Source organism: Plectropomus leopardus, chromosome 17, assembly GCF_026936395.1.
Source record: "Plectropomus leopardus strain MGB_pleo_1.0 chromosome 17, ASM2693639v1, whole genome shotgun sequence".
Classification (NCBI taxonomy): Eukaryota; Metazoa; Chordata; class Actinopteri; order Perciformes; family Serranidae; genus Plectropomus; species Plectropomus leopardus.
Window position 1 is genome coordinate 14961340 of NC_142192.1, and position 22359 is coordinate 14983698.

At 38.3% G+C, this 22359-nt stretch overlaps 1 protein-coding gene and 1 long non-coding RNA gene across 3 annotated transcripts in view; one reads left to right on the forward strand and one right to left on the reverse strand.

Annotated features, from left to right (window-relative positions):
* The window catches only part of LOC148186624 (uncharacterized), a 43505-nt gene extending 24642 nt beyond the window's left edge, over window positions 1–18863 (forward strand). Inside the window, exons 3-4 of the long non-coding RNA XR_015779423.1 lie at window positions 10220–10358; window positions 18266–18863. This is a non-coding gene — a long non-coding RNA (uncharacterized LOC148186624). The remainder of the gene's footprint in view (window positions 1–10219; window positions 10359–18265) is intronic.
* calcr (calcitonin receptor) overlaps window positions 1–22359 on the reverse strand; it is a 67161-nt gene that overhangs the window by 19607 nt on the left and 25195 nt on the right. The window contains exons 2-14 of one of the 2 annotated variants that reach the window (XM_042506749.2): window positions 13274–13341; window positions 10186–10333; window positions 9791–9898; window positions 6860–6945; window positions 6589–6748; window positions 5912–6022; window positions 5683–5795; window positions 4062–4134; window positions 3836–3946; window positions 3487–3599; window positions 1706–1871; window positions 1511–1621; window positions 1177–1289 (exon numbers count right to left, since the gene is read on the reverse strand). In XM_042506749.2, the coding sequence (XP_042362683.2) occupies window positions 1177–1289; window positions 1511–1621; window positions 1706–1871; window positions 3487–3599; window positions 3836–3946; window positions 4062–4134; window positions 5683–5795; window positions 5912–6022; window positions 6589–6748; window positions 6860–6945; window positions 9791–9898; window positions 10186–10333; window positions 13274–13318 (1458 nt within the window). In that variant the 5' untranslated portion in view covers window positions 13319–13341. Of the gene's footprint in view, window positions 1–1176; window positions 1290–1510; window positions 1622–1705; window positions 1872–3486; window positions 3600–3835; window positions 3947–4061; window positions 4135–5682; window positions 5796–5911; window positions 6023–6588; window positions 6749–6859; window positions 6946–9790; window positions 9899–10185; window positions 10391–13273; window positions 13342–22359 lie in introns of those variants that run through there. The other variant, XM_088090208.1, reaches the window with a different exon arrangement.

The following is a 22359-nucleotide window of genomic DNA, read 5'->3' on the forward strand; positions in this document are numbered from 1 at the left end:
TTAGGCTAAAAACAAGCCTTATGTAGTCCCTTGAAGGCCACATTTTGGCCTTCATCTTGAAGCTTTGCTTTAATTTTTAACCAGGGTCCCCCTGTTCCCAACCCACATGCCCACAGACACACCTGGAGGAGATCTACACTCTCCTGAGTGCACTTTGTTAGTTTCTCTTTTGGATCACATTACTGAGGTTTGTTCTGAGGAGTTTCCTGAAGCTGGGAGGCTGAGTCAGCAAAGGTTAGTTTTCTGTGGTAACAGATGGAGCAGTTGATCTCTGGTTCTGATTGATCAGCAGACTTTTGGTCTTTCTCCTAGGTTTTCCAGGACAGCTGTGTAGTACACTGATTCAAGACAAGAGTTTCTTGCAAAGGTTTTGTTTATAAGTTGCTGTTATTTGCAGATAATCATTTTCTATTTTGCAGATGGGACAGCAGAATAGAGGGTTGTTTTTTTTTCTTGGATTTTCATTGGACAATCATCAGCATAAAAAATGTAAAAGTTTTCTAAAGAAATGCCAGAAAATTTAAACTTGCAAATGTCTTAGGTTTTTTGGTTTGGATTTGGCATAAAGCATAATGTGGCACAGAGTAGTATCACATAATCATCCAATTACTGAACTTAATTGTAAAACTAATACGTGAACAAGTGTATAATGCTTAAAAGTAATGTGTACAAATGCTTATAGTCCATGAGTGTGTCTCTGATGTCCTGGTCTGGTCTAGTGTCCTGGTCTGGTTTCCATGTGGGAAACATTGTTAGCAGCACTCTGGTGCTTTTGGTGATAAGAAGGTTTTTAATATGTGATGGTGTCAACACAAGACTATTTGTAGAGACCCTCCTCTGCCACAGCTGTATTTTATGACAAGCGTATAGCCTCAGGGACAGAAAACTTGCATGTTTCTTTCCTTCTTTAAATATTTCTGCGGAACTCACTGTAGGAGAGTAATGTGTTTTGGAAATAAAATTCCTGTTAATATTGGTGTCTGGTACAATATTTATGGGCAACTACATCAGACTACATATTTCCACTTTCCACATTTTCTCCTATCTGCCCACACTCTGAATACCAGAGTACTCTGTGAAAAAAAGAAAGAAAGAAAGAATATGCTGACCCATCACACTGTGACTACTGTGTAGCAGATCTATGATAACAGGCTGCTTTTTTAAAAAATAAATTACCTTTAACTTTGCCTTAGTGTTTTCATTGCAGAGTGTGTAGTTGGACCAAGTCCTGTTGGTATCTGGGTGGCGAAACCACTGCCCGTCCTCCCCACAGTACTTTGTGGCCTTTTCTGAAAGTAACAATTAAGGAATACATGCATATTCTTCAAATGTCTCCATGTTCATACAGTTGTGCCCATATATATAGTTCCTGTTAGCCTTGGTGAATAATTCACCCTCAAAACAATTAATATTTTATATTTCTTGAAAAACACTCAATAGTGTCAGAGGTGAATTCATTCTGGATCAGCAGACTTTTAAAAGACCGACACTCTTGAGTCTTGCTGCTCACCTGTCGGGTCAAAGTCAACAAAATAATTGGGGCAGTTTTGAGAGGTGTACGTTCCCGCTGGAGTATCGTCCCAGCACAGCCAGCCATCCCAGTTACGACTGCAGTGCAGCCCTGTGACACAGATGTAGCAACGGAGAGACTTAAACATCTAGAGAGAAAGAAGTTCAATAACTGAAAGGAGAATTTTATCTCTACCTGATTTGTTATACGGTAAATCTCGATTCATCTTCTCAAAGCATTTATACTGGCTGTCAAGGATCTTCTTTCTCACAATTTCCTGTTCCTCTGGATTAACCATGGGGCTGACCGTGGCCTCATCAGCAGACTCTACCTCAGTGTCCTCTGAGAGCTGGGCAGCTGCCTTCATTTAGTGTCACAAACACACACAGGCACATACATACAGAGTCATGATCAAACAGAATTGAGTAAAGAGCAGTGAGGCAGTGGGGGAAAAAATCATGATGCACAATCAAAGAAATACAACAATATGCCATCCTGTCTCTCTTGTTGACTATAAAAGAACAAAGACAATAAATAAACTACCTGAGTGCTGTTTTCTGCAATTTTTATACATTTATATCATATATCAAATCATATTATACTGAAATTGTCCATTATGCTTGTCAATTGCTGTATTGTTGAAGGAGCTCTGTGCTACATTCAGAACAGGATAATTTGGCAATTTTCAACCAGATTTCTGTCATAACAATGTGGTATATGTAAATGAACTGTGGTAAACTTCCCTACATTTTACCTGCACCCAGATCTCCCTGCTCATCTCTCAGTTTAACGTGTCATCTGGCAGATCTGAACTGGCTCTTTCTGAAACTTTGATCAAACTGTAAAACTAAGCAGTACTGATCAAATATGAACCAAGATTTTGTTAGTGTGTTGCCTATTTTCTGCCACAAATGGTTTCAGAAATGTGTTTTAGCTAACCGTTATTTGAGACTGTCTGCTATATTGTTTCCTGTAGAAAACGGCACGCATTACATCACCTACCAGCATTAGTGTTTATTGGTCTGGTGCAGCACAGTGCACTGTGGTAGTTTTAGTTTTCTACCTCTTGAGCAAAAGCGAATGCCACAGTCCTTTTCCTCTGTTTTTTTCTGGTCATGTAGCACCAATTTCAGAAGTACCTATGTCTTTCTACTGCATAGCCGCACAGTTTTATGAAAAGCCATCTTTCCAGCAGTGAAATACTTTTTTAATATAGCAGCAAACCACTATTTGCTGTGTGAAAAATATAGTAGAGTAATGGCACGCTGAGCAGAGAATGAAGTCACACTACCTCGGTGTGTTGTAATCTGAGTTTCTCTGTTGTCGCGATAGTCTCTGTGTGTATGTGTATCCCAATGGCTAGCTAATGGTGCCGCTCTGCACTGAGTGGTTACCAATGACTTCGGGAACATTTTAAAAGTGTAATGCCCACACTTCCAGTTTCAAGGAAAAAATATTAGCTCTGTCAGCATCAATGCTGTTAAGGATGTTTGAGTTAGCACAGTTAGCTGCGAGCCAACGGATCAGTCACCTATAGGTTGAGAGCGATGTGCAGACAACCAAGCTCAAATACTGAATCACAGAAATGCTCTGAATGTCGCATACAGATCCTTCAATGAACTTACTCTGCTTAAAATCACATTAGGTTCCACTTAAAGAGACAACATAAATCAAATGTATTATTCAACAAAATAAGCAATGCTATATTTTTCTCCACTCTGGGTAGTATTTGCACATCTTCCTCTCAGGCTATGGATTTTAAATCCATGTAATTCTTTATGTGGCTGTACCTGTGAGATAAGGTTTTGATATGCATACACTGTCCAAGAAGAGGAAACTACAATTGTCTGTCTTTATATGATCAAACTTGCAGAATACCAGCAGTATTGAAAAGCTAAATTACCAAGAACCTGTATGCATCATCTGTACAGTAAATCTTGGATGCACTGTTATTCCAGTTTATCGGGTTACATTACCTTCAGCCTCTCCTTAGTGTTAACGGCACAAAGTGTATAGTTGGTCCAGGTCTTATTGGTCTCTGGATGCTGAAACCACTTTCCATCCTCTCCACAGTACTTAGTTGCCTTTCCTAAAAATAACAATTGTATGACAAATATACTGTATGTTGATCATTATCCAAATTTCCACTCCTCTATGAATCTATGCAGCTGTGTCCATAACACTTGGTCCCATTAGATTTAATCATTAATCCTCAGAGCAACTATATCGTCCATCTTTAAATACAAGACAAAAAAGTTAGAAGAGGTTTTACACAATACAGTAGATCTGTAAATCCACAAATTTCTTGAGGCACACTGCTCCTACCTGTGGGGTCAAAGTCAAAAAAATAATCTGGGCAGTTTTGGGAGGTGTAAGTTCCCGCTGGAGTCTCGTCCCAGCACAGCCAGCCATCCCAGTTACCACTGCAGTGCAGCCCTGCAGCGTCAACAGAGCCACAAAAAAAATAATGACACATGGTTACAGGCCTTTTGGACACATGAAACCTGTCAAACAGATTTACACAGTGAGTTTCAGTAGACAGAACCAATACCTGATCTGTTAAAAGGTGGGTCTCGATTTATTTTCTGGAGGCATTTGTGCTCATTCTCAAGCATTTTCAGTTTCTGTAAGAAAAAAAAAGATGTTTAAACATTACATAATATTGTTTAGACAATTAAAAGAAATAACATTGTATGACTCAGTTCCTAATCAACAATAATCCCCATTGTTTGGATGAGGGCAGGGATAGAGGACTGGAGTTTTACTGTAATCCAATAAAATCTCAGTTGGGAGGAGCGATTTCAGTCAATTAGGGAATATTTGTTGAGGAAATATGGCAGCATTCATTTTATTTTAATTGAAAATTAAATGAGACCACTGTTCACATCTTCTCTCCGAAGCGAACCATATCCACAAATTTGGAACGATTTTGGAAGTCTCTGACTGATGTCATACTGACCAAAAAAGTGATCTATTTTCTTGTGGTTGGAGGCCTAATTGCATAGACATCAGAGGTGCAGGACTCAAGTCATAATTTAACTGGAGTCACACTTGAGTTGCAAATTTGAGGACTTGAGACTTAGAGTGATAAAAGACTTGACTTTTATTTGATATTCATGACTTTTACTTGATTTAGACTAGAGACAGATGACTTGAAAAAATGGCTTTCATAACAAATGTTTTCATTTTTTTTTGGTATTGGGAAGTCCTTTCTAAAACATTATTGGGTGATTTCTAGTGTGATGCACACAATCTGCTAGACCAGCAGAGGCCTACAGTTGAGGTAGCTATGTATCTTGGAGGGGACTACTGTAGTCCAAAAATAATCAAAGTTGGATTTAAGGATTAGGCTTTGTTGTTGATGACGATACCAAGGAGAGAACAGTAGTATGCAAAGTCTGCAGCTCAAAAATAAGTGACATGACTACTACAACATCCAACTTCATCCATCACTTCAAAACCCACAAAGAAAGGTATGTGTCATTTTAGCTAACTTATTAGCTTACTGGCTGGTCAAACATTAGCTAGAGAGCTTACGTTTGATGAAATTCAAAGGATTTGCTTGATTTTTATCACAGTAACTTAAGACTTGCTCTTGACTTGCACATGTGTGATTTACTATCACCTCATCAGTGACGGTGTGTACAGAGCAACCAGGAGGATATGCTATTATTACAGTACAAAAAGATGATCCCTCACCAGCTTCCCACCCGAGCTGGAAGAACCACTCTCTGCAGCAGACAAATGTGTTTTTTCCCCCACAATCTGTATGCTACCTTATGTAACTTACTTCAGTAACTGCACCTTCAGTTCACACTAAATTGATGCACTTTTGTATCCTGAAACTACTTTGTACTGTTATAATGGATTCAGAGGTACAGCTTCTGTTATTGCGGTATATTTGTGTAAAATACAAGCCTTTACATGACCCATATCTCTAATGTTTGTTTATGCTTCAGCACTGCAGTGTGTATGGCAGACCCTCTGAGATCACATTGCTATTAACTAACCTGTATATTGTCTAACAGTGGTAGAAACAGTCCCTATGACTCAATAATTGCAGAGGGGGCCAAAGGTCCTAAACTTACAGGAAGACAGCTGTATTGAACCTGTTTACCTAACCTGATCAATAAATACACAATTGATAGTTTATTTTGTCAACGATACTTTACCCTCAGTCTCTTCTCATAGGACGTTGCACAGAGTGTATAGTTGGTCCAAATCCTGTTGGACTCCGGATGGTGAAACCACTGACCGTCCTCTCCACAGTACTTAGTTGCCTTTTCTGGAAGGAACAATTATGTGGTGAACTCAAATTTCCTTAAAGTCACTATAGAATTAAAAGTGGGTTCAAGTAACAAGAAATCATCTGAGCAGCAACCCTTAAGTCTATCTGCTCACCTGTTGGGTCAAAGTCACCAAAATAGTTGGGGCAGTTTTGGGAGGCGTAGGTTCCTGCAGGAGTGTCGTCCCAGCACAGCCAGCCATCCCAGGTACGAGCACAGTACAGCTCTGTAACACCAACGGTTAGGAATGTTCCTAATCACTTATCATCATGACATGAAAACCAAACTTTCAACTTAGACTAGTCTAAAAGTAAAAAAACACACAAATTTATGTGTGAAAACATAGTCTAAAAAAAGTTATGATAGAATTTGAAATCCTTAGTCAAATTTTTCAATACCCAAATTGTTCTTGAAATGCTGCTGAGATGTGTGGAAATTTGCACTGTGAGTAATGACCAGTGCACATTATCCTACAAAACGTGACATTTATTGTTGATTAACAATATTCTTTAGGAAAATAAATCCTTTCAAACCAGACTGATTATCACAGCAGCATTTTTATCGAGTGAATGCAATCAAACCTATTTCTAGTGCAGACTATTGATTGGAGCAACACTTAAATGACTATCGACCAATCGTGCAAATCCCTACCGACAATCACAAAAAAAAACAAAGAATTGTTTACAGGCCTTTTGTTTATCGGTTTGTTCAATGTAAAATCTCATCATGTACAAATCATGTTGATGTATAATAACATTATTTGTCGGTAGACCCGTGACACATGACAACTACCTGATTTGTTATAGGGTGGATCTTGCTTTATTTTCTCTGAGCATTTCTTTTCATTCTCACTGATCATTATTTCCGCAACACCATCTTTTTTTGTGCTAACCCCTGTGGCCTCTGTGGTTGGCTCTCCGGGAGCATCCATTAAAAAATGGGGGACTTCCTTCTAAAAAAAAAAAAAAGAAGAAGAAAAGTTTAGCATGAAAATGAGTGCACAGAGCAGATGAGGCTCGCGTCATCTTATTCATCTATTACTGAACTGCCAGTAACCACATACCTCTAATCTGTTCTTTGAAATTGGTTGACAAGTAGACCCAGTCTGCACCCAGTTACCCCTTTCGGCACAATATTTTGTCACTTTCTCTGTAAAGAATACAAAAAAAGTAATAACTTCCAGCAGCTTAACAACTGCATAAATGCTCCATACATTAGATCAAATTTTAGGCACATTATCACTTCTGTTCGAGGTTCATATCCGGTTGAGAGTCACTCGGGTCTCTGTTTTTCAGCTGTACTATGTTGGCATCATCCAAACACATAAATTGGACCCTGAATCTTGGCATTACTTAACAACTGCGAATAATTTCACTTGGCACGCATCATCAAACGTTATGTCAAACAGAAAAATTCCCTCTTTGGAGAAATTTCCTGGCAACTTCTCAAATGTCAGGCTTAAAAACCACATGTACTGTAGATCCTTGACTGGGCTAAGAATGAGATCGCATCACTTCTGACAACAACAACCTTAGTCTAACTGCCTAGTCTTCTCCGACAGCTCATCAGACGTTCAGCATCCACTTCCAACTGAATGTCTCCCCCTGAAGCCTCATATCAGCAGTATCAGCTTTCAAATAAGGAGCCATGAGGGGACTTTCAGCGTCACAGGCATTTTGGGAAGATCCTTTATGAGCCCCCTCTTACAAAAACACCTTCTCTCACTTCTCCTTCATATTCTCTCTCCCCATCCATCTCTCTAACTCTGACTTCGCCATCATTTTTTTTGTCATCCTTCTCTTCTTTACTTATAATTTTCTCTCTATAAACCCCTCAGTCCCCTCTCTGTCCTCTCTCTCACCTCCCCTCTCTCATTTTGCATCTCTTAAGTCAGTCATGACTCGACTCTGGATCTCTTCAACTACACATTATTGAGCCATGCATTCCTTACAATGTAAAACTGCTCATACTGTAGCATACCGCAATCTTAACATTAATGTGCTCACTATTCAATTTCCACAGTCAATTTCAAGAAATAAATGTGTTTTCATTCAGTCTGACTAATAAAACACTATAGGCGAATGATTTACTTTATATTCAGTTTAAAAATCTCTTACTAGGCATCTTTTACACTTACTGTTACACACATACAGAAATAAAAGGACGAGGAGTCTTACAGCCATGGTAGCAGCAGCTCTGAAAAGCTATTCTTAGAGGCACAGTTGTGATTTGAGCGTAATGCTTATGTTAGCTTGCTAACATGCTTATAGAGAAAATGCTAACACATTGATGTTACAGGTTACCTTAGTTTAGCATATTAAACACGAAACAAGAGCTATAGCTGACACTGATGGGAATGCCACTCGTATTGCAGGTATCTGGTCATAAACCAGTGTGCTGGATAAATTAAAATTTTTGGCTTCAAGATGGCGCTAAATCAAAATGGCCCTGGCTGTTACAATTTCTCCTAAGCGGGAAATGTTTCCTCCAATTTAATCTAATAATTCTAATTTTGCAGACATTTTCCTCAAAACCAAAAATGTGCACCTGGTGGCACAAAGGAAGAGTCAGGGGATCGCCAGAGTTATTGGGGTATATCCTCTGGGAACCATGAATGCATGCGCAAAATTTGGTGTCAACCCATCGAGTAGATATTAAGATATTTCACTGGATAAGTAAGAAATTTTGACCACATTTTATGACAGTCACCAAATAGTTGAATCAGGACCAAAGTGATGGCCTTACCAACTGACCAGCGGAGCATTATAACCAACAGAGCCGCTAGTATGGCTGATAAAAATAAAGAACTTGGTTGTTTGCATGAACATCTAAGAAGGCCGACAAGCAACGAAAAGCAGGATCTACAGAACAGAACAGAAAACCCAAAGAAAAGATGTCACAGAACAGAAAAGGAAACCCTGAGAAAAGATACCACATGCTAAATGAGTAAATATCAACTGACTGTTTAACATAAAACATATCTGCTTTGGAGATAATGCATAAAATCCAATTACATTATGCACTTAAGTGAGACACTTGCATTAAGTAACTGAACATTTATAGTCCACGGTTATATAGGCCTACTGTGGATTTGGTGGAAAAGGCTCCGCTGTAGGAGGGAACAGAAAGAACTGAAAGAATCTGAGCAGTAAGAAGATTTCTGCTTGCGTGCTAATCCCTCCTTAATAAACATGTGGACATTAAATCTGATTTAAATCAACAACACCAAAGATAGAATGAGATGGTTGGCGTAAAGGAGCAGTGGAGTCATAATGCACTGATTTCATTGGATGTTACTAACAGTAACAACACAGCTGATGAACAAGCCAGCAATTGCGAAGCATGTATAAAACAGTTGATGTCAATCCTTGGCCTCTTCCCTACTCCCTATACCCCTATTTTCAGCACAATTGCTCGGATTTCACCCATCTTTGAACTTGGTCTTTAATTTGATCTAACCTTTACACTCGCATCTTATACTGTTGTGATGCTATTGCAGCGATAAAATCTGTCTACAGACACACAGATAGACATAAAACACCTGAAAAACACTCAAAACAACTTCTGTGGTAGTTAACACTACAGTAGGTTCTTCCAGGACCACATATTGCCATGATGACACACACAGACTCATAAGGTGAAAACAATACCAGCCCTGCTGTCGGGGCTGGTAAATGTTACTGCACCGTCACTATGATGCCTGCAGTTCCTGCATTATGAGTTGTTACAAGCTCAAAACTCAGAGCACAGCCCAAAAACGGTCAATAATGCCTTTGACTGTCTTGTGGAAATACCTGCTAAAATCTAATAGAAACACATAAAATACAAAATAAAATCCTCCAAGTTTCCTAAAGCCCCATGCGGGCAGTGGATTAATTTCCCATACACTCAGCCCCATGACCTTTGACCTACATCACACACAGAAAATTGGATTATTTTCTGTTTAGGGAGCGTGTCGTTGTGCATCTGTGTGAGAAGTGCGTGTCTCTCTTACCAGTTGGGTCCAGGTCAGGGTGATTTGGACACTTTCTTGTTACAGTTGTCCCAGCTGGTGTCTCATCCCAACACAGAAAGCCGTCCCACATGCGTCCACAGAACGTACCTCGAGACAGAAAAAAAGAAAAAAATGTAAAGACCTGACCTGAGTTATTACCAACAACACATTTCCTGTGTCTTCAGTTGTATATAATGTAAGTGTACATCAAAGTAACTACAGCTTCTGCTCCAAAGCTTTCTGCTGAACCCCTGCTGGCAACATTACCTTGAACAAGACAAACAACTGTGTTCTGCTCCTAATCCACCGCCTGATAACATCGTAACACCTGTGATGCTTTCACAACAGTTAGTGCTTTGGCCTTAAGAAGCCTTGAAATGATATGAGCCTCTCACCAGTTCTGTTTTCTTGTTGGTCTTTGTTGGACAGCTCAAGACATTTGTACTGACCCTCGCTCATGGCCTGGCCCTGTCCATCGGTCGCACTATGTCCGGTCCTGAGTGATGGTTCTGAGACTGACTCAGTGCCTCCTGCCGCCCTGCTCTGTGGAGACAACACAACACAGGAGGTAAGAGGAAGGGGGAAGAAAACATATCTCATACTGACTTAACATGTTATTGACACGGCTTTACGTTCCCTTGACTGTCATAGTGAAAACATGAATATTATTTCTGAGATAAATTTGTAATACTTAACAGTTTTATCATGCTCAGAGAAAGACATGCACCCTCATATGAGATAAAAAATTGAAATGGAAGAATAAGCATGCCCAGTTATGAAGCATTTTCAAAACTGATCTGATGAGGACTTCACTCCACTTTGAAATTCTAGTCACTTGCCATTCATCTAACTCATTAAAGTGTGTTTGGGAGCTCACAAAAGAAGTTAAGCAGCTGATTTTCTCCGAATGAATCTTATCTTTGCTCTGTTGTTGGTATTTGGGGGTAGCATTAAAAAATGAAGAAGCCTGGAGTGTGAAATTCTGATTTTGATAATATTGCTCACTGAAGTATAAAGAGCCCTTTTTTCTCTGACTTATCTGGCAAATTTTGGGGGGGCTGAAAATTAAGCCTCTCAGAGTGCCAAGCTCGTGCACTTGCATTTTCTGTATTATTTAAGGAATTTTAATACTTTGCCTGGCGGCTTGTCTCCACATGCCATTTGACAATTGAGATGCTAATCTCCTACATCTGTATCTTTGTGAATGCAAAAGGATTCCTCATCAGACCAAAACACCATTCTTACCTGTTCGATAAACAGCAAAAGACAAAGAAAAGACACAGTGAGTTTTGTGAGAATGCTGATGTCCCATGTAGCAGTTTAGCAGCCGTACATATGATGTCACTCCAAACATTGAAGTAAATGACGTCATACATACGACCACCAGGCCACCACCAATATCAACAGATGAGCTGAACAAGAAAAAGAAATGTGGAGGCCTCTCCTCACCTAGTACAATTCATTCATCTCCCTGAATCAGCATGACAAGGGCACTCAAAAAAGAGAGTACAGAAACATAAAGCAGAACAGTAGATACTTGAGGCAGAAAACATTTGGCAGGGATACTATTCTGGACCTCAATGTCAAACTTGATGCTGAACAGCAAAGGAAATTGAAACTTCCATTTCACACCGACACTGAGGAATAATGGATTGAATGTTTTTTTCATAAGGGACGATGACTTATGGAAAACTGCAGTAAAAGCTTTTTAAAAAATCTCAAAGTAAACATATTCTCAGGGCTTGATGCCGACATCTCTTCAGCCTGCCTAAAACAAGATGAATATAGTCTTTGAGCTTTCCAAAATTTACAGCAAAAATATAGTTTTTTATATAACCCTTGTTAAGCCAAATGGTGTAATGTACTGTAATTTATAAAAAAGAGTTGAAAGTTGATCAGAAGGAAACTTGATTTGTTTAATTATAACCCTGTTATCAAGCAAATCAGTATATTTTTAAATGACAGAACATAGTGCCAAAATGTTTGACTAATTGATGCAATTTCTCAAACACATCACACTGAGAGTCACTTTACGTGCCATGATTCTGGGTTTTATTTGTCTGTTATCTGTTGTATTTGTTCATGTTAAGTCTGTTTCCTGTTTTATTTTGTAGGTTCACTTAATTGTAATGTCTGGTTTTACTTCCTGTCATTGTGTGTTTTCCTGCCGTAGTGATTGCCTGCCCTGATTTGTTTCACTCATTAACCCTGCTGTCACCTGTCCCTCATTATCTCCCTGCTCCTCTTGTGTATTTAGTCTTTGTGCTCCCCTTGTCTTTTGTCAGTCCATCTGTGTTGGCCACTAGTGCTCCTTTCTGGATTCACTCTCACAGTTAAGTTTGTTCTTGGTTCGGTTTGTTGTGTTTTTTCTCAGTGCGTTGTTTTACCACAGCAAAGCTCTTAATTTTGTTGCCTGTCTGTTATTGTCTTTTGTCTGGTGTTAGCTTTATTTAATTATAAGTTGCTTTTTGTTGTGTCTACCTGCCTGCCTGGTATTCTGGTACTAAGTCCTCTTTTGAACAGTGATTGAAGACATAATCATTCAGGCAAGTTAGGATAAGAGATCAAATTCGGTGGGCGCAAACCAAAAAAGCACTCACTCCAAACCCCAACAACCTGAAAATGAATGTGGCAAATGCAGAAAGATATATGCTTTATGCTTTATTATATAGCATACAAGCATACTACCTCAGTGACATGGCCTATGTGAAGTATGTTGTGATGTTCCATTACGTTAGTTACAAATATACTTATTTCATGCCAATCCATAATGTTTTTTCTAAACCTGACCACATGCTTTTGTTGCCTTAACCTAAGAAAATAAACTAATAGAACCTACGTTCTAAGTCTGCTCTGTAAAGAGACCGAATGCGTGCCATTCCTAAGCATCAGAACTGGCGCTCAAGGGGAATCTAGAGCATCATAGTTTGATTTGTAGGCTCACAGACCCAGCGTTGGCATTTGCATGGCCACTATGCTGTTGCAATGTCTGGTACCTTGCAATAAATGCTGTTGTCCACAATAAAACACAATGCGGAGTTATACACCCACTTTCAAATGTACAATTAGGTATTTCATTTTCATTTTGTGTCCAAGCCCAAACCAAGTTTAAATGTAGGTGAAATAAAAGACATCATACATTACGCGCCATCTGCATAAAAGAACATGGATCAGGTAAAGTGAGAACATAAAGACACGTGCAGTCATGGATCATATATTCTCTCTTGGGTCCTCCAAGTTTGTAATGAACAAGCTGAGCTAACTATAAAATATAATTATCAATTAAAAATGGTGAGCGAAAATTAATCACGAGATTTTTATCTGCTGAGAAAAGAAAAACCACTAGACCACAACATATTACATGTCCATTTAATGAAATTTGAATCCTGTGTTTAAACACACGTGAAGAGCATACATAATGAGCAAAGAGAGAAGAGTAAGTTTACCTTCCAGCATTCCTTGAATTTAAAAAAGAGAGCTTACCACCAGGAGAAACCAAAGGATCCAAAGTGAGACGACTAACTTCATATCTTCCTCTCACAGGCGAATCTCTAGAGAGAGAGAAAAGAATGACAAGTTATGATCAGAAAACAAGTTGTCTGCCGTGAAAGTGACTGACTGAGCAAACAGATGGCTGTTTCAAATCAGGATTATGGCGTCTCAGGAGAAAACAGCAATCATTAATCTGAAATGCAAAACACTGCAGCAGAGGCACTGCAGTTTGTGGCATTTCACACTTTTCCTCTGTGTGTGTGTGGGTGTGTGTGTGTGTGTGTGTGTGTGTGTGTGTGTGTGTGTGTGTGTGTGTGTGTGTGTGTGTGTCTGAGAGACAGAGAGAAAGTGTATCTGTCAATACGTGAAACAACAGCATGAAAGAACAACATTATACTGTGTGAGCAAAAGAAGGGAGAAAAAAGCCAGACACAGTCAGACCAAAATAGTTGATGGTCATTAATCATCACTCCTGCAGGACGGCAGCAGATCTGCCAGTTTAGTAACTGAGTGCATGTGAGATTAGAATTCACTGCAGGTCTCTTTGCTTTGGCTCGCAGAGTCCCTGTTGGAAGCCCATCACTCCGCAGTTAGGACGACCTACTGGTTGTTTTCCACACCCCGCAGCGGCCCAGGGGCAGGCCTTTTAGCAGATAGACATGCATGAGCAAGTCCTAAGTCACTGTGAAAGGTTGACAGGATTGATAGTATTTGTTTTGGCTTTTGGACTCACGCTGCTGGTAGGCTACTCAGCATGAGGATGACAAATAAACCTGGAACTGCATCTGCCAAGAATTTAAAACTAGGAGTGCTGATCTCTGACCAGAGGTCCCTCCAATTTCCCTCAAACTCCTAATTCTTATTCATAATTGATGGTGATGTGAGGATGGTTATTATCATTAATGCTAGCCCCAGATGTCCTCAGTCTTAACCCCTTCAGATCCCCTGACCGTTCCAATGGATATAACTTTCTTTTAGGATGTCTAGCTCTATGATTACTGTCATCTGACTCCACCCAAATGCACAAATGTATTTGATTGAAAGCCAATCTCAGTGTTACACATCATCTAAAGTGCATGGTAGTTCAGACACACCCCCTTTTTAAACACTATGAGGCAAGGAGGAAGCATAAGGTGCTTTCTAATGTATTCATTTTATTGTTAAAGGACATAATTTGTGTCTCAACCATTGTTAAAATTAACATAAGATGTTATATTCTTTCTTTTTTTCAAAATTTCCCATGAATAATTTAAAGCTTTTACTCCAGTCGAATGGGCAGTGTCACTGGAAAATGTATCAGGGAAATACTGTTTAAATACTGTTCTGATTTAATTTTCTGATGACACAATCAACTCATCAGGCATTTTCTTGATGATGTTCACAAACTATTAATCTTGTGAGCTTTTCAGCACACTTCCTCTTCTGAATACTTCAAAAATGTAGGATATTTTGAGTAGTATATAATAATAATAATAATCATAAGAAGAAGAAGAAGAATACTGCTACTACTACTAATAATAATAGCATATTTATATAGCACCTTAAATAAAATAAATATAGTACAAAAAATAAATGCAATACAAAATATGTACACATTGTGTTTTAAAGCATCACTTTATTCATTTTTGCAAGCTAGCCAACTGAGAAAAAAATATTTAACTCATGTTTCAGTGGAGCTGAAACAATTAGTTCATTAATTTATTAGTTCATTGATCAGCAACATTTTTAATAACTGATGAATTGTTTAATTTTTTTTTCAAGGAAAAAAAAGCCCAACATTAGCTGGTTGTGAGGATTTGCTGGTTTTATTTGTATTGGTAAACTAAATATATGCTCTTTGTAGGATAAAACAAAATCTGCAAACATTGCCTTGGTTTCTATGCATTTCAACTATTTTTGGATATATACTGACCAAGAATTATTTGATAATAATCTTAATCTTAAATAAGATTAAAATGATTAGTATTAGTATATCTTATAGTATTAAATGTAATTAAATAATGTTTCCTACATTCTGTATTTATCTGCTTGGAAAATTATTTAAATTACCTAACCTGATTTCCTGTTGATAGATGTATTGACAGAATTGTTTCAGCTCTAAATAAAACTTTTTACTTCAATGTTTAATGCTGGTCACATAAACTTCCTCTCCAATCTGAATTCATTGTCTCTATTCAGACATTTTCAGCCTGATCCTAAACTCTGTTTAATATTTCCAGTATAGCAAAAGACTACACAATATTTGTAACCAGTATGTTGAAAAGCATAGTCAAGGACACAGCATCAGGCGGCTCAATATCTCAACTTTGGAAAGAAGAAAAAAACAAAATAACAGAAAGAAGCACAGAAAAACACTGATCAAAGAGAAAACAAAAGGCAGAGGAAGGAGAGAATAGATCACAAAATGACCTCTAGGAAAAAAGGATCTATACAAATCATCATCATGCCAGAGCAGAGAATTCGCACCAGTCAATCATCCGATAATCACCTCTGGGTGTGCGTGAGTATGTGGATTTTTCTAAAAGTGGGAAAATCTCTGAGAGAGACGTGTTTCTATAAGTCAAACAAACAACAGAGATGCCTCAGGATCATTGACTCAGCTGACTTTATATGATCTTAGCTGTTAATTAAGAGATTTCATGGATATCACAAAGAAAAATGTAAACAACTTTTTAAAAACCAAGCTTACTTGCTGAGAGTTAGGTGAGAAAATAAATAGCCCTCTCATATCTGTCCATTCATAATACAGCTTGAGCCAGGAGATGGTTAGCATAGCTTAGCATCAAGACTGTAAACAGGGGAAAACAGGAAGTCTGGCTCTGTCCAAAGGTTTAAAAAAACACAACTCCACAACAACACAACTCGACAAGATAAGTGCAGATTATAAAAAAAAAATATGCATATGATCATTTCGGAAAGCACTGACTAGTCATTTAAATATGACTTTAGACAGGTAATTTTATAAAATCACAGTACGCTCTCACTTACCTCATTAAGTGAGGCAGTTTGGTGAGTGGCCCTATGCTTCATACTATGATGCTATAGGGACCCCACTGGCATCAGTTTTGTTTGCTGAAGGAAGGCATGTCAATATCTGCCTGTTACATGCATAGTATATTTTCCAAAAAAACTTCTGTGTTTACAGAAAATGTAGGTTTAATCACCAAAACTTGATTTAGGCAACAAAATTACTTGGTAAGGTTTAGGAGGTATGGAAGTGAAGTGCCACTGATAGATTTTCATAAATCTCTATTCTGCTTAGATTGTGGTATTCGAAGTGATCTGGTTTCTGTTTGTGGTCCATTAAGAGTCCAAGTAGTGTAGATCAATCATGTTTGAAAGGCAGTTAAACAGTCCATGTGGAAAGGCGGAATACATTGGCCTTAGGGCAATTTCAGATGGGCTGTTATCTGAAAGCTGAAGCTTTATAGTAGCTTTTTTCTGAACGTATCTGCATTCATACACAGATATCTGTTTAAGAAGATTATGACCAGCAGGTCTGAATACCTGCTGACTACACCTGAAATACTGGCCTTTGCCCCCAGAGGCTTATTGTTGATCGGCAGCTGACGGGTTCAGAGACTGGGTTTACGCTGGACTTAGTTGGAAGTACACTATGTTTCGTATGGAAGCGAAAGGGTGCTTTGTGTCAGAATCAGATGCCAATGGCCACTGACTGAGCTGCCATATTTTACACCGTGGGAAAAACAGACTAAAAATCCACAGTATGGGAACTGCATCTGTTTGATTAAATTGTGTTAGCAGTTAGGATTAGGGTTGTAAATTAACTTTTTTCTTCCCTGGCCACCGTGGCTCTTGAATTCAGCCACTCCACAGATTACTCGTGATGTTTGAGGACTGGTGAGTGAATCAAATTGAGCAGCCATTTGCATGTTTTACCAGCATTCGGCTGGTGGTGGTTTCCTACCCTGGTTTGGATTATGCAAGACACCCATAATCTCTGGAACATTTTGCCATTATAACACACTCTCAGTCCATCAATAATACATTTCCCAACAGTAAGTTTAATATTTTAATATATCTGCTGCACATGTGACAGTTTACTCATACCTCCCAGCTAAATTTGACTTTTCTTGGAGGGAGGAGGTGTGAACTCTATCTACAACTCTTGTCTATCTGTTTTACCCACTAGCTCTTCATACATCTCTAAACATCCTCAGAGAGTTTTGCGAGCCATTAGATCCATTGCAATATGACCAGTAAAGCATGTGTAGCTTATTAAAGAGACATAACCCCCTATAGAGAAGACAAGAGAAAACGTTCAAACGAGATGAGTGCATAGAATATATGTAAAGCACGTGATCCTCTACGGGAATGCTGTTATGCACTAAGTCTGCTGAAGATCAAGTAAGAAAGGCAATCAATTGAAATGAAAGAATATGCAACATTTATCCTCAGATCCTAAACTACTTTGAAAATAAAGATTTATGTGTGGTGACGGTAAATAAAAAGCACTGACTGAAAAGAAGGTTTAAAAGCTGGTTTTGTTGAAGATTTTGCTCTTGAATTTGTGCCCTTGCACAGTCATTGCCTTTTTAAAAGTGTCTTTTCAGTCTCTCACTTTACAAAGGTACACAGTGAATGTGCAGCTGACATTCAAACTTATTTCATCTTTGAATCCTTTTAAAACTCAAGTCTGTAAAAATACACCAGCACTTTTGTTCATGCACATGCACTTTTTAAAAACTCTTTTTATGACTAATTGTACATTTGATAGTGGTAGACCTCTTGCCTCTAGCTTTCTTTTGTTATTCCCAGAATCTCTATAAAAATTGAATAAAAGCATCCTGATTTTATTAGTTTTATTATTTATGTGTTTTGCCCTTGGTCAGATCCCTGCCCTCTTTCCCTCCGTTCTTCCTCAGTTTACCCCTCGTCCTTTCTCCCCCCTCTCTTTGTCATCATTACATCACTTTAACAACAGCAGACTGAGCTACCCATCTCCTCTCTTCCCTCTTGCAGTGAGTGGTCACAGGCATGGTGACAACACTGATTTTTGCTGACATCACACCAGTGATTGAGGACGCAGCAGCCCGATTGTCCTCCCCCCCTCCTGACGTCTCACCGCTTCGGAGCTCATCACTCAGTCTGAAGGTAGCAGCCACACAGACGTGATATGGCGTCCCATTGCTGGGCCGCAACAAATGAGCTGGATTACAATGCAAACTCAGGTAGATTAGTTTGAAGAATGGACAGATTGTGGAAGTTACCCACAAGTCTGCCATATAAGTCTTGTCTAAAGGGCAACATATTTTTACTGTTCCACAAACTACATGATGTGCAGCCTACATTAAAGGACTCTCTACTGCTGCAGAGGTTTGACAACTCTGCAACAGCACATCCATAGCAACACCTCACATGTAGTAATTTCATGCACAACATGTCATGGCCTGACTGTGCTGTCAAAGACATCAGGGAGAGCATCGGGTGCACTGGATATCTTGTGTGGCCTTCTGGGAATACACAGAATGAAATATATATATATAGAGGCATGATACATGGTGCAGATGTTCCGAATGTATACAATTCTTGTCTGTGTTCAATACATTTTTAAACGCTGTGCAGAGAAATCTGTTTTAAACCAATGCATTTTACAGTTATAAAGATTAATCAGATAGTTGCAACTTTTAAATTAATCAGCAACTAATTTAATAACGTAATTAACTGAGTAATTTTAAGGAAAAATCATTCAAAATTTTCTCATTTCAGCACCTTTAGATTTGTAGTATTTTCTGTTTTCTTAACTCCTCTGTGACAGTAAACTTGGGTTGTGCACAAAACACTTTTTTATAAACCAAACAACTTTTCAATTAATTAAGAAAATAATCAACAGATGATTCAAACAACAAAAATAATCGTTAGTTGCAACCCTGATAAATCTAAAAAAAACATACATATGCATAGATGTCACTCATATGACTAAAACACTGTATTGCTTTATATTTAATTTTATATCACTGTATCAATATTTTTCATGATATAGGACACCGTGTCAATTAACAGGCAGGGATATCTGTTCTTAGGCTAATTTAGTACCTGACAAATCAGCGTACTTAAACAGCGATGCAAATATCATACAAAATCTAGTATTTCCAGAAAGTTGCATTAATTTTCAACATTGCCCACAATGGACTAATACACCCAGATGAATAAAAAGGAAAGCTACCATGGTATAAACCAGTGATTCTAAATCTACATCAAGGTGTCATGTGGCCTGTCTAATTCACAATGAAAATAAACTCAGTCGCACTAGGATTTTTTTTTTTTTACTTTTAATGTAAATAATGTGCCAGAGTGCATAAAAAGCACCAATTGAGAAAAAATGTGCCAGCGGAATATCACCCAAATCCCCAGACAGAGATTCTGGCTTATAATTTATATATTAATTATTTATGTTTGTTTATAAGTGGCCCCTGGCCTGCTGTCATTTTGCAAATGTGGCCCCCAGGCAAAGCAAGTGAGTATCCCTGATATAAACAGTAGAGCTGACTCTGTGACAGCTCACATTTATCATCACATGTTATATAACATTGTATTATCCATCCCTAAAACCACATTACACTACTTCAGATTCGAGACAAAGGACATTTTGTCATCTTGATTTAATTATTTTCTAGTTAATTATTTACGTACATTCTAGACAGTAGGGACGTTGTCATAGCATCCAGTTGCAAACAAGGACTGTTTTTAAAACTCTCCCTTGATGGTGCATTCAAACACAGTCTAGCTTTTGAAATCCAAAGCCTCATGCACATCCTTTTCATTGCATTAATGTTTGCTCATGGCTTTTTTCCCCACGGTTTGAATTTTTAACCAAAAAGCATGTAAATATAATTTCAAGCACTGACTTAAATGCAGCGCTAACAGCCTGCTAATTTTTGAAGATTGGTTATCAGAGCGCTCTGATGGAGGAGAGTTTTGCAAACATTTCTACAATAAACTGCATTACTTTTTCTTTTTTTTAAATCCCTCTTAAGGAGAATCAGTCAGAATTCAGTTTATTACCAAGTAGGTTTTTACACGACATTTGCTTTCGAAAAGAAACAATTACAATAAATATTAATTTTGAAAATTACTATTTAAAAAAACAACAACAATGTAACAGTTTAAAATGATACATACAATATATCACAAAATTATTTCAAGTCTCTACAAGTTAAATTTTTAAACAATACTAGAATATATGGAAATGTGGCTGCCTAGAAGCAGGTCAACAATCTTCAATTTTATGGTATATTCTGTGGACTGGAATGTACAGTTTGGAGGAAATGTGCTGAAACACACAACAATGTAGGAATGACTCCAAAAAATACTCATGGTGATAAATAACATTCAAGGAAGGAACACTCCGTAAACCGTACAGTGCCAAGCTCTTGTGGATTGATCAGTCGATTTTAACACTCGGCTCTGAGTCTCTTGTCAGCACGTCTTGAGGTGAACATATTTCTGTGTTTGAGTCAAGCTTGTGTTGAGGAGACAGGTAAATGGTGAAACTGGTGAAAGCTCTGTGGTTGATTTTTTTTTTCATGTTTTTTGGCTTCATCATCCATCTAAAAATATTCCAAATGCCAGTGTCTCCAATTAAGGTAAAAAGAACAAGCTTGCATCGTTTCCTCACATGAATTTACCTCCCCCTCCTCACCCAAATACCACTTCCCTCAACATTCTCATTTCCTCTTTGGCCTCTTTTCTCTTTTTACTTTCATATATCTTCTGCTCCTTTAATCTATTTCCCCTCTCACCTCGTTTCTCTATCTCCACCCCCCTCCCCCGTTTTTTCGCTTTTACTCCCCCTCTCCCTCTTTTTCTCCGTTCTTCTGCCATCTACCCCTTTAAAAGCTCTGCCCTCCTTTACAGCTACATTTTAAGGCTTTCTCTCTGACTCTCCGGGCAGATCCAACAGATTCATCAGCTAGCACATCCTTTAAACATTAACCAGGCTCCCGTTATGGTGACACATCATATTTTCAACTAATCTGTCTGCTCCACAGTCCTGTCACTGTTCTACTGTATCTGTAACCAAGTGAAGAAACCAGACATAGAGCTTCTAAAGTACTTAAATTACTTGAAGAAAATGCTGCTGAACAGAAAACCAAAGAATATACAACTGAAAAGAATATTAAATTAATAGGGATGGCCTTTCAGGGGATGGGAGAACTTACCATAAAATACAGCAACAGCTTCTGAAGATTTAATAGGCCTCCAGTTTGGGATGTAAAACCACCAGTTAAAATGTTTGATTTAAAGTTTAACCTGATGTGTTGTCCAAATTTAAAGATGAATGGATCTTTAATATCTCTCAGGGGATAAATATAAACTGTATTTTAAGTCAGGGGCTGAATCCTCTGAGGACAAGGATCCCCAGGAGTACTTACTGGGGGTTTTGTACTGAACAGTTGAGAAGGAGGAGTTTGATAAACGATTGCAGAGGAGCTCAGTTAATTCTATAACAGGAGAAATAATGATTTGGTAAAGGAAAAGCAAATTTTAGTGTCTGAAAGGAAAATAAATAACCAAAGACGATTACATATATGATGTAGCATGATCAAGGACAAATGAAATCTCGTTTTTTAAACTTTGTTTAAAAAATGACTACTAAATCTACCTTCTACCTTCTTCTGCCTTCTACAAATAGCATGAGACTGATGGTCATTACATTGATTGTCACATTAAGGATATGTGCAGAAATTGTTGGCGTTGAGTAGGGGGTTAAACCTTATGTTTCACTTATGTTTCAAAAATTGATCACCACATCTTGGCTCATGATTACATGATATATTGTAAACATATAACATTTTTATATAATTAGTGGTGTTAAATAACATCTGGTTTGAAATTAATTCGACTGAACACATTTGGCACTTCACAGATGGTGTACATGAAGGGTTACCTGAGCTCTTCTATAACACTGTGGGGGCACAATAGACAAAGAAAGGTAGAACCCACTGTTGTAGAGGACCCAATGGCCCTGCCAGCCTCACACACAGTCCAGCTTGAGCAAAAAGGCCACATTTCTAGGATGTATACAGAGATGCCTTTGAAATACTTTGTTTAGC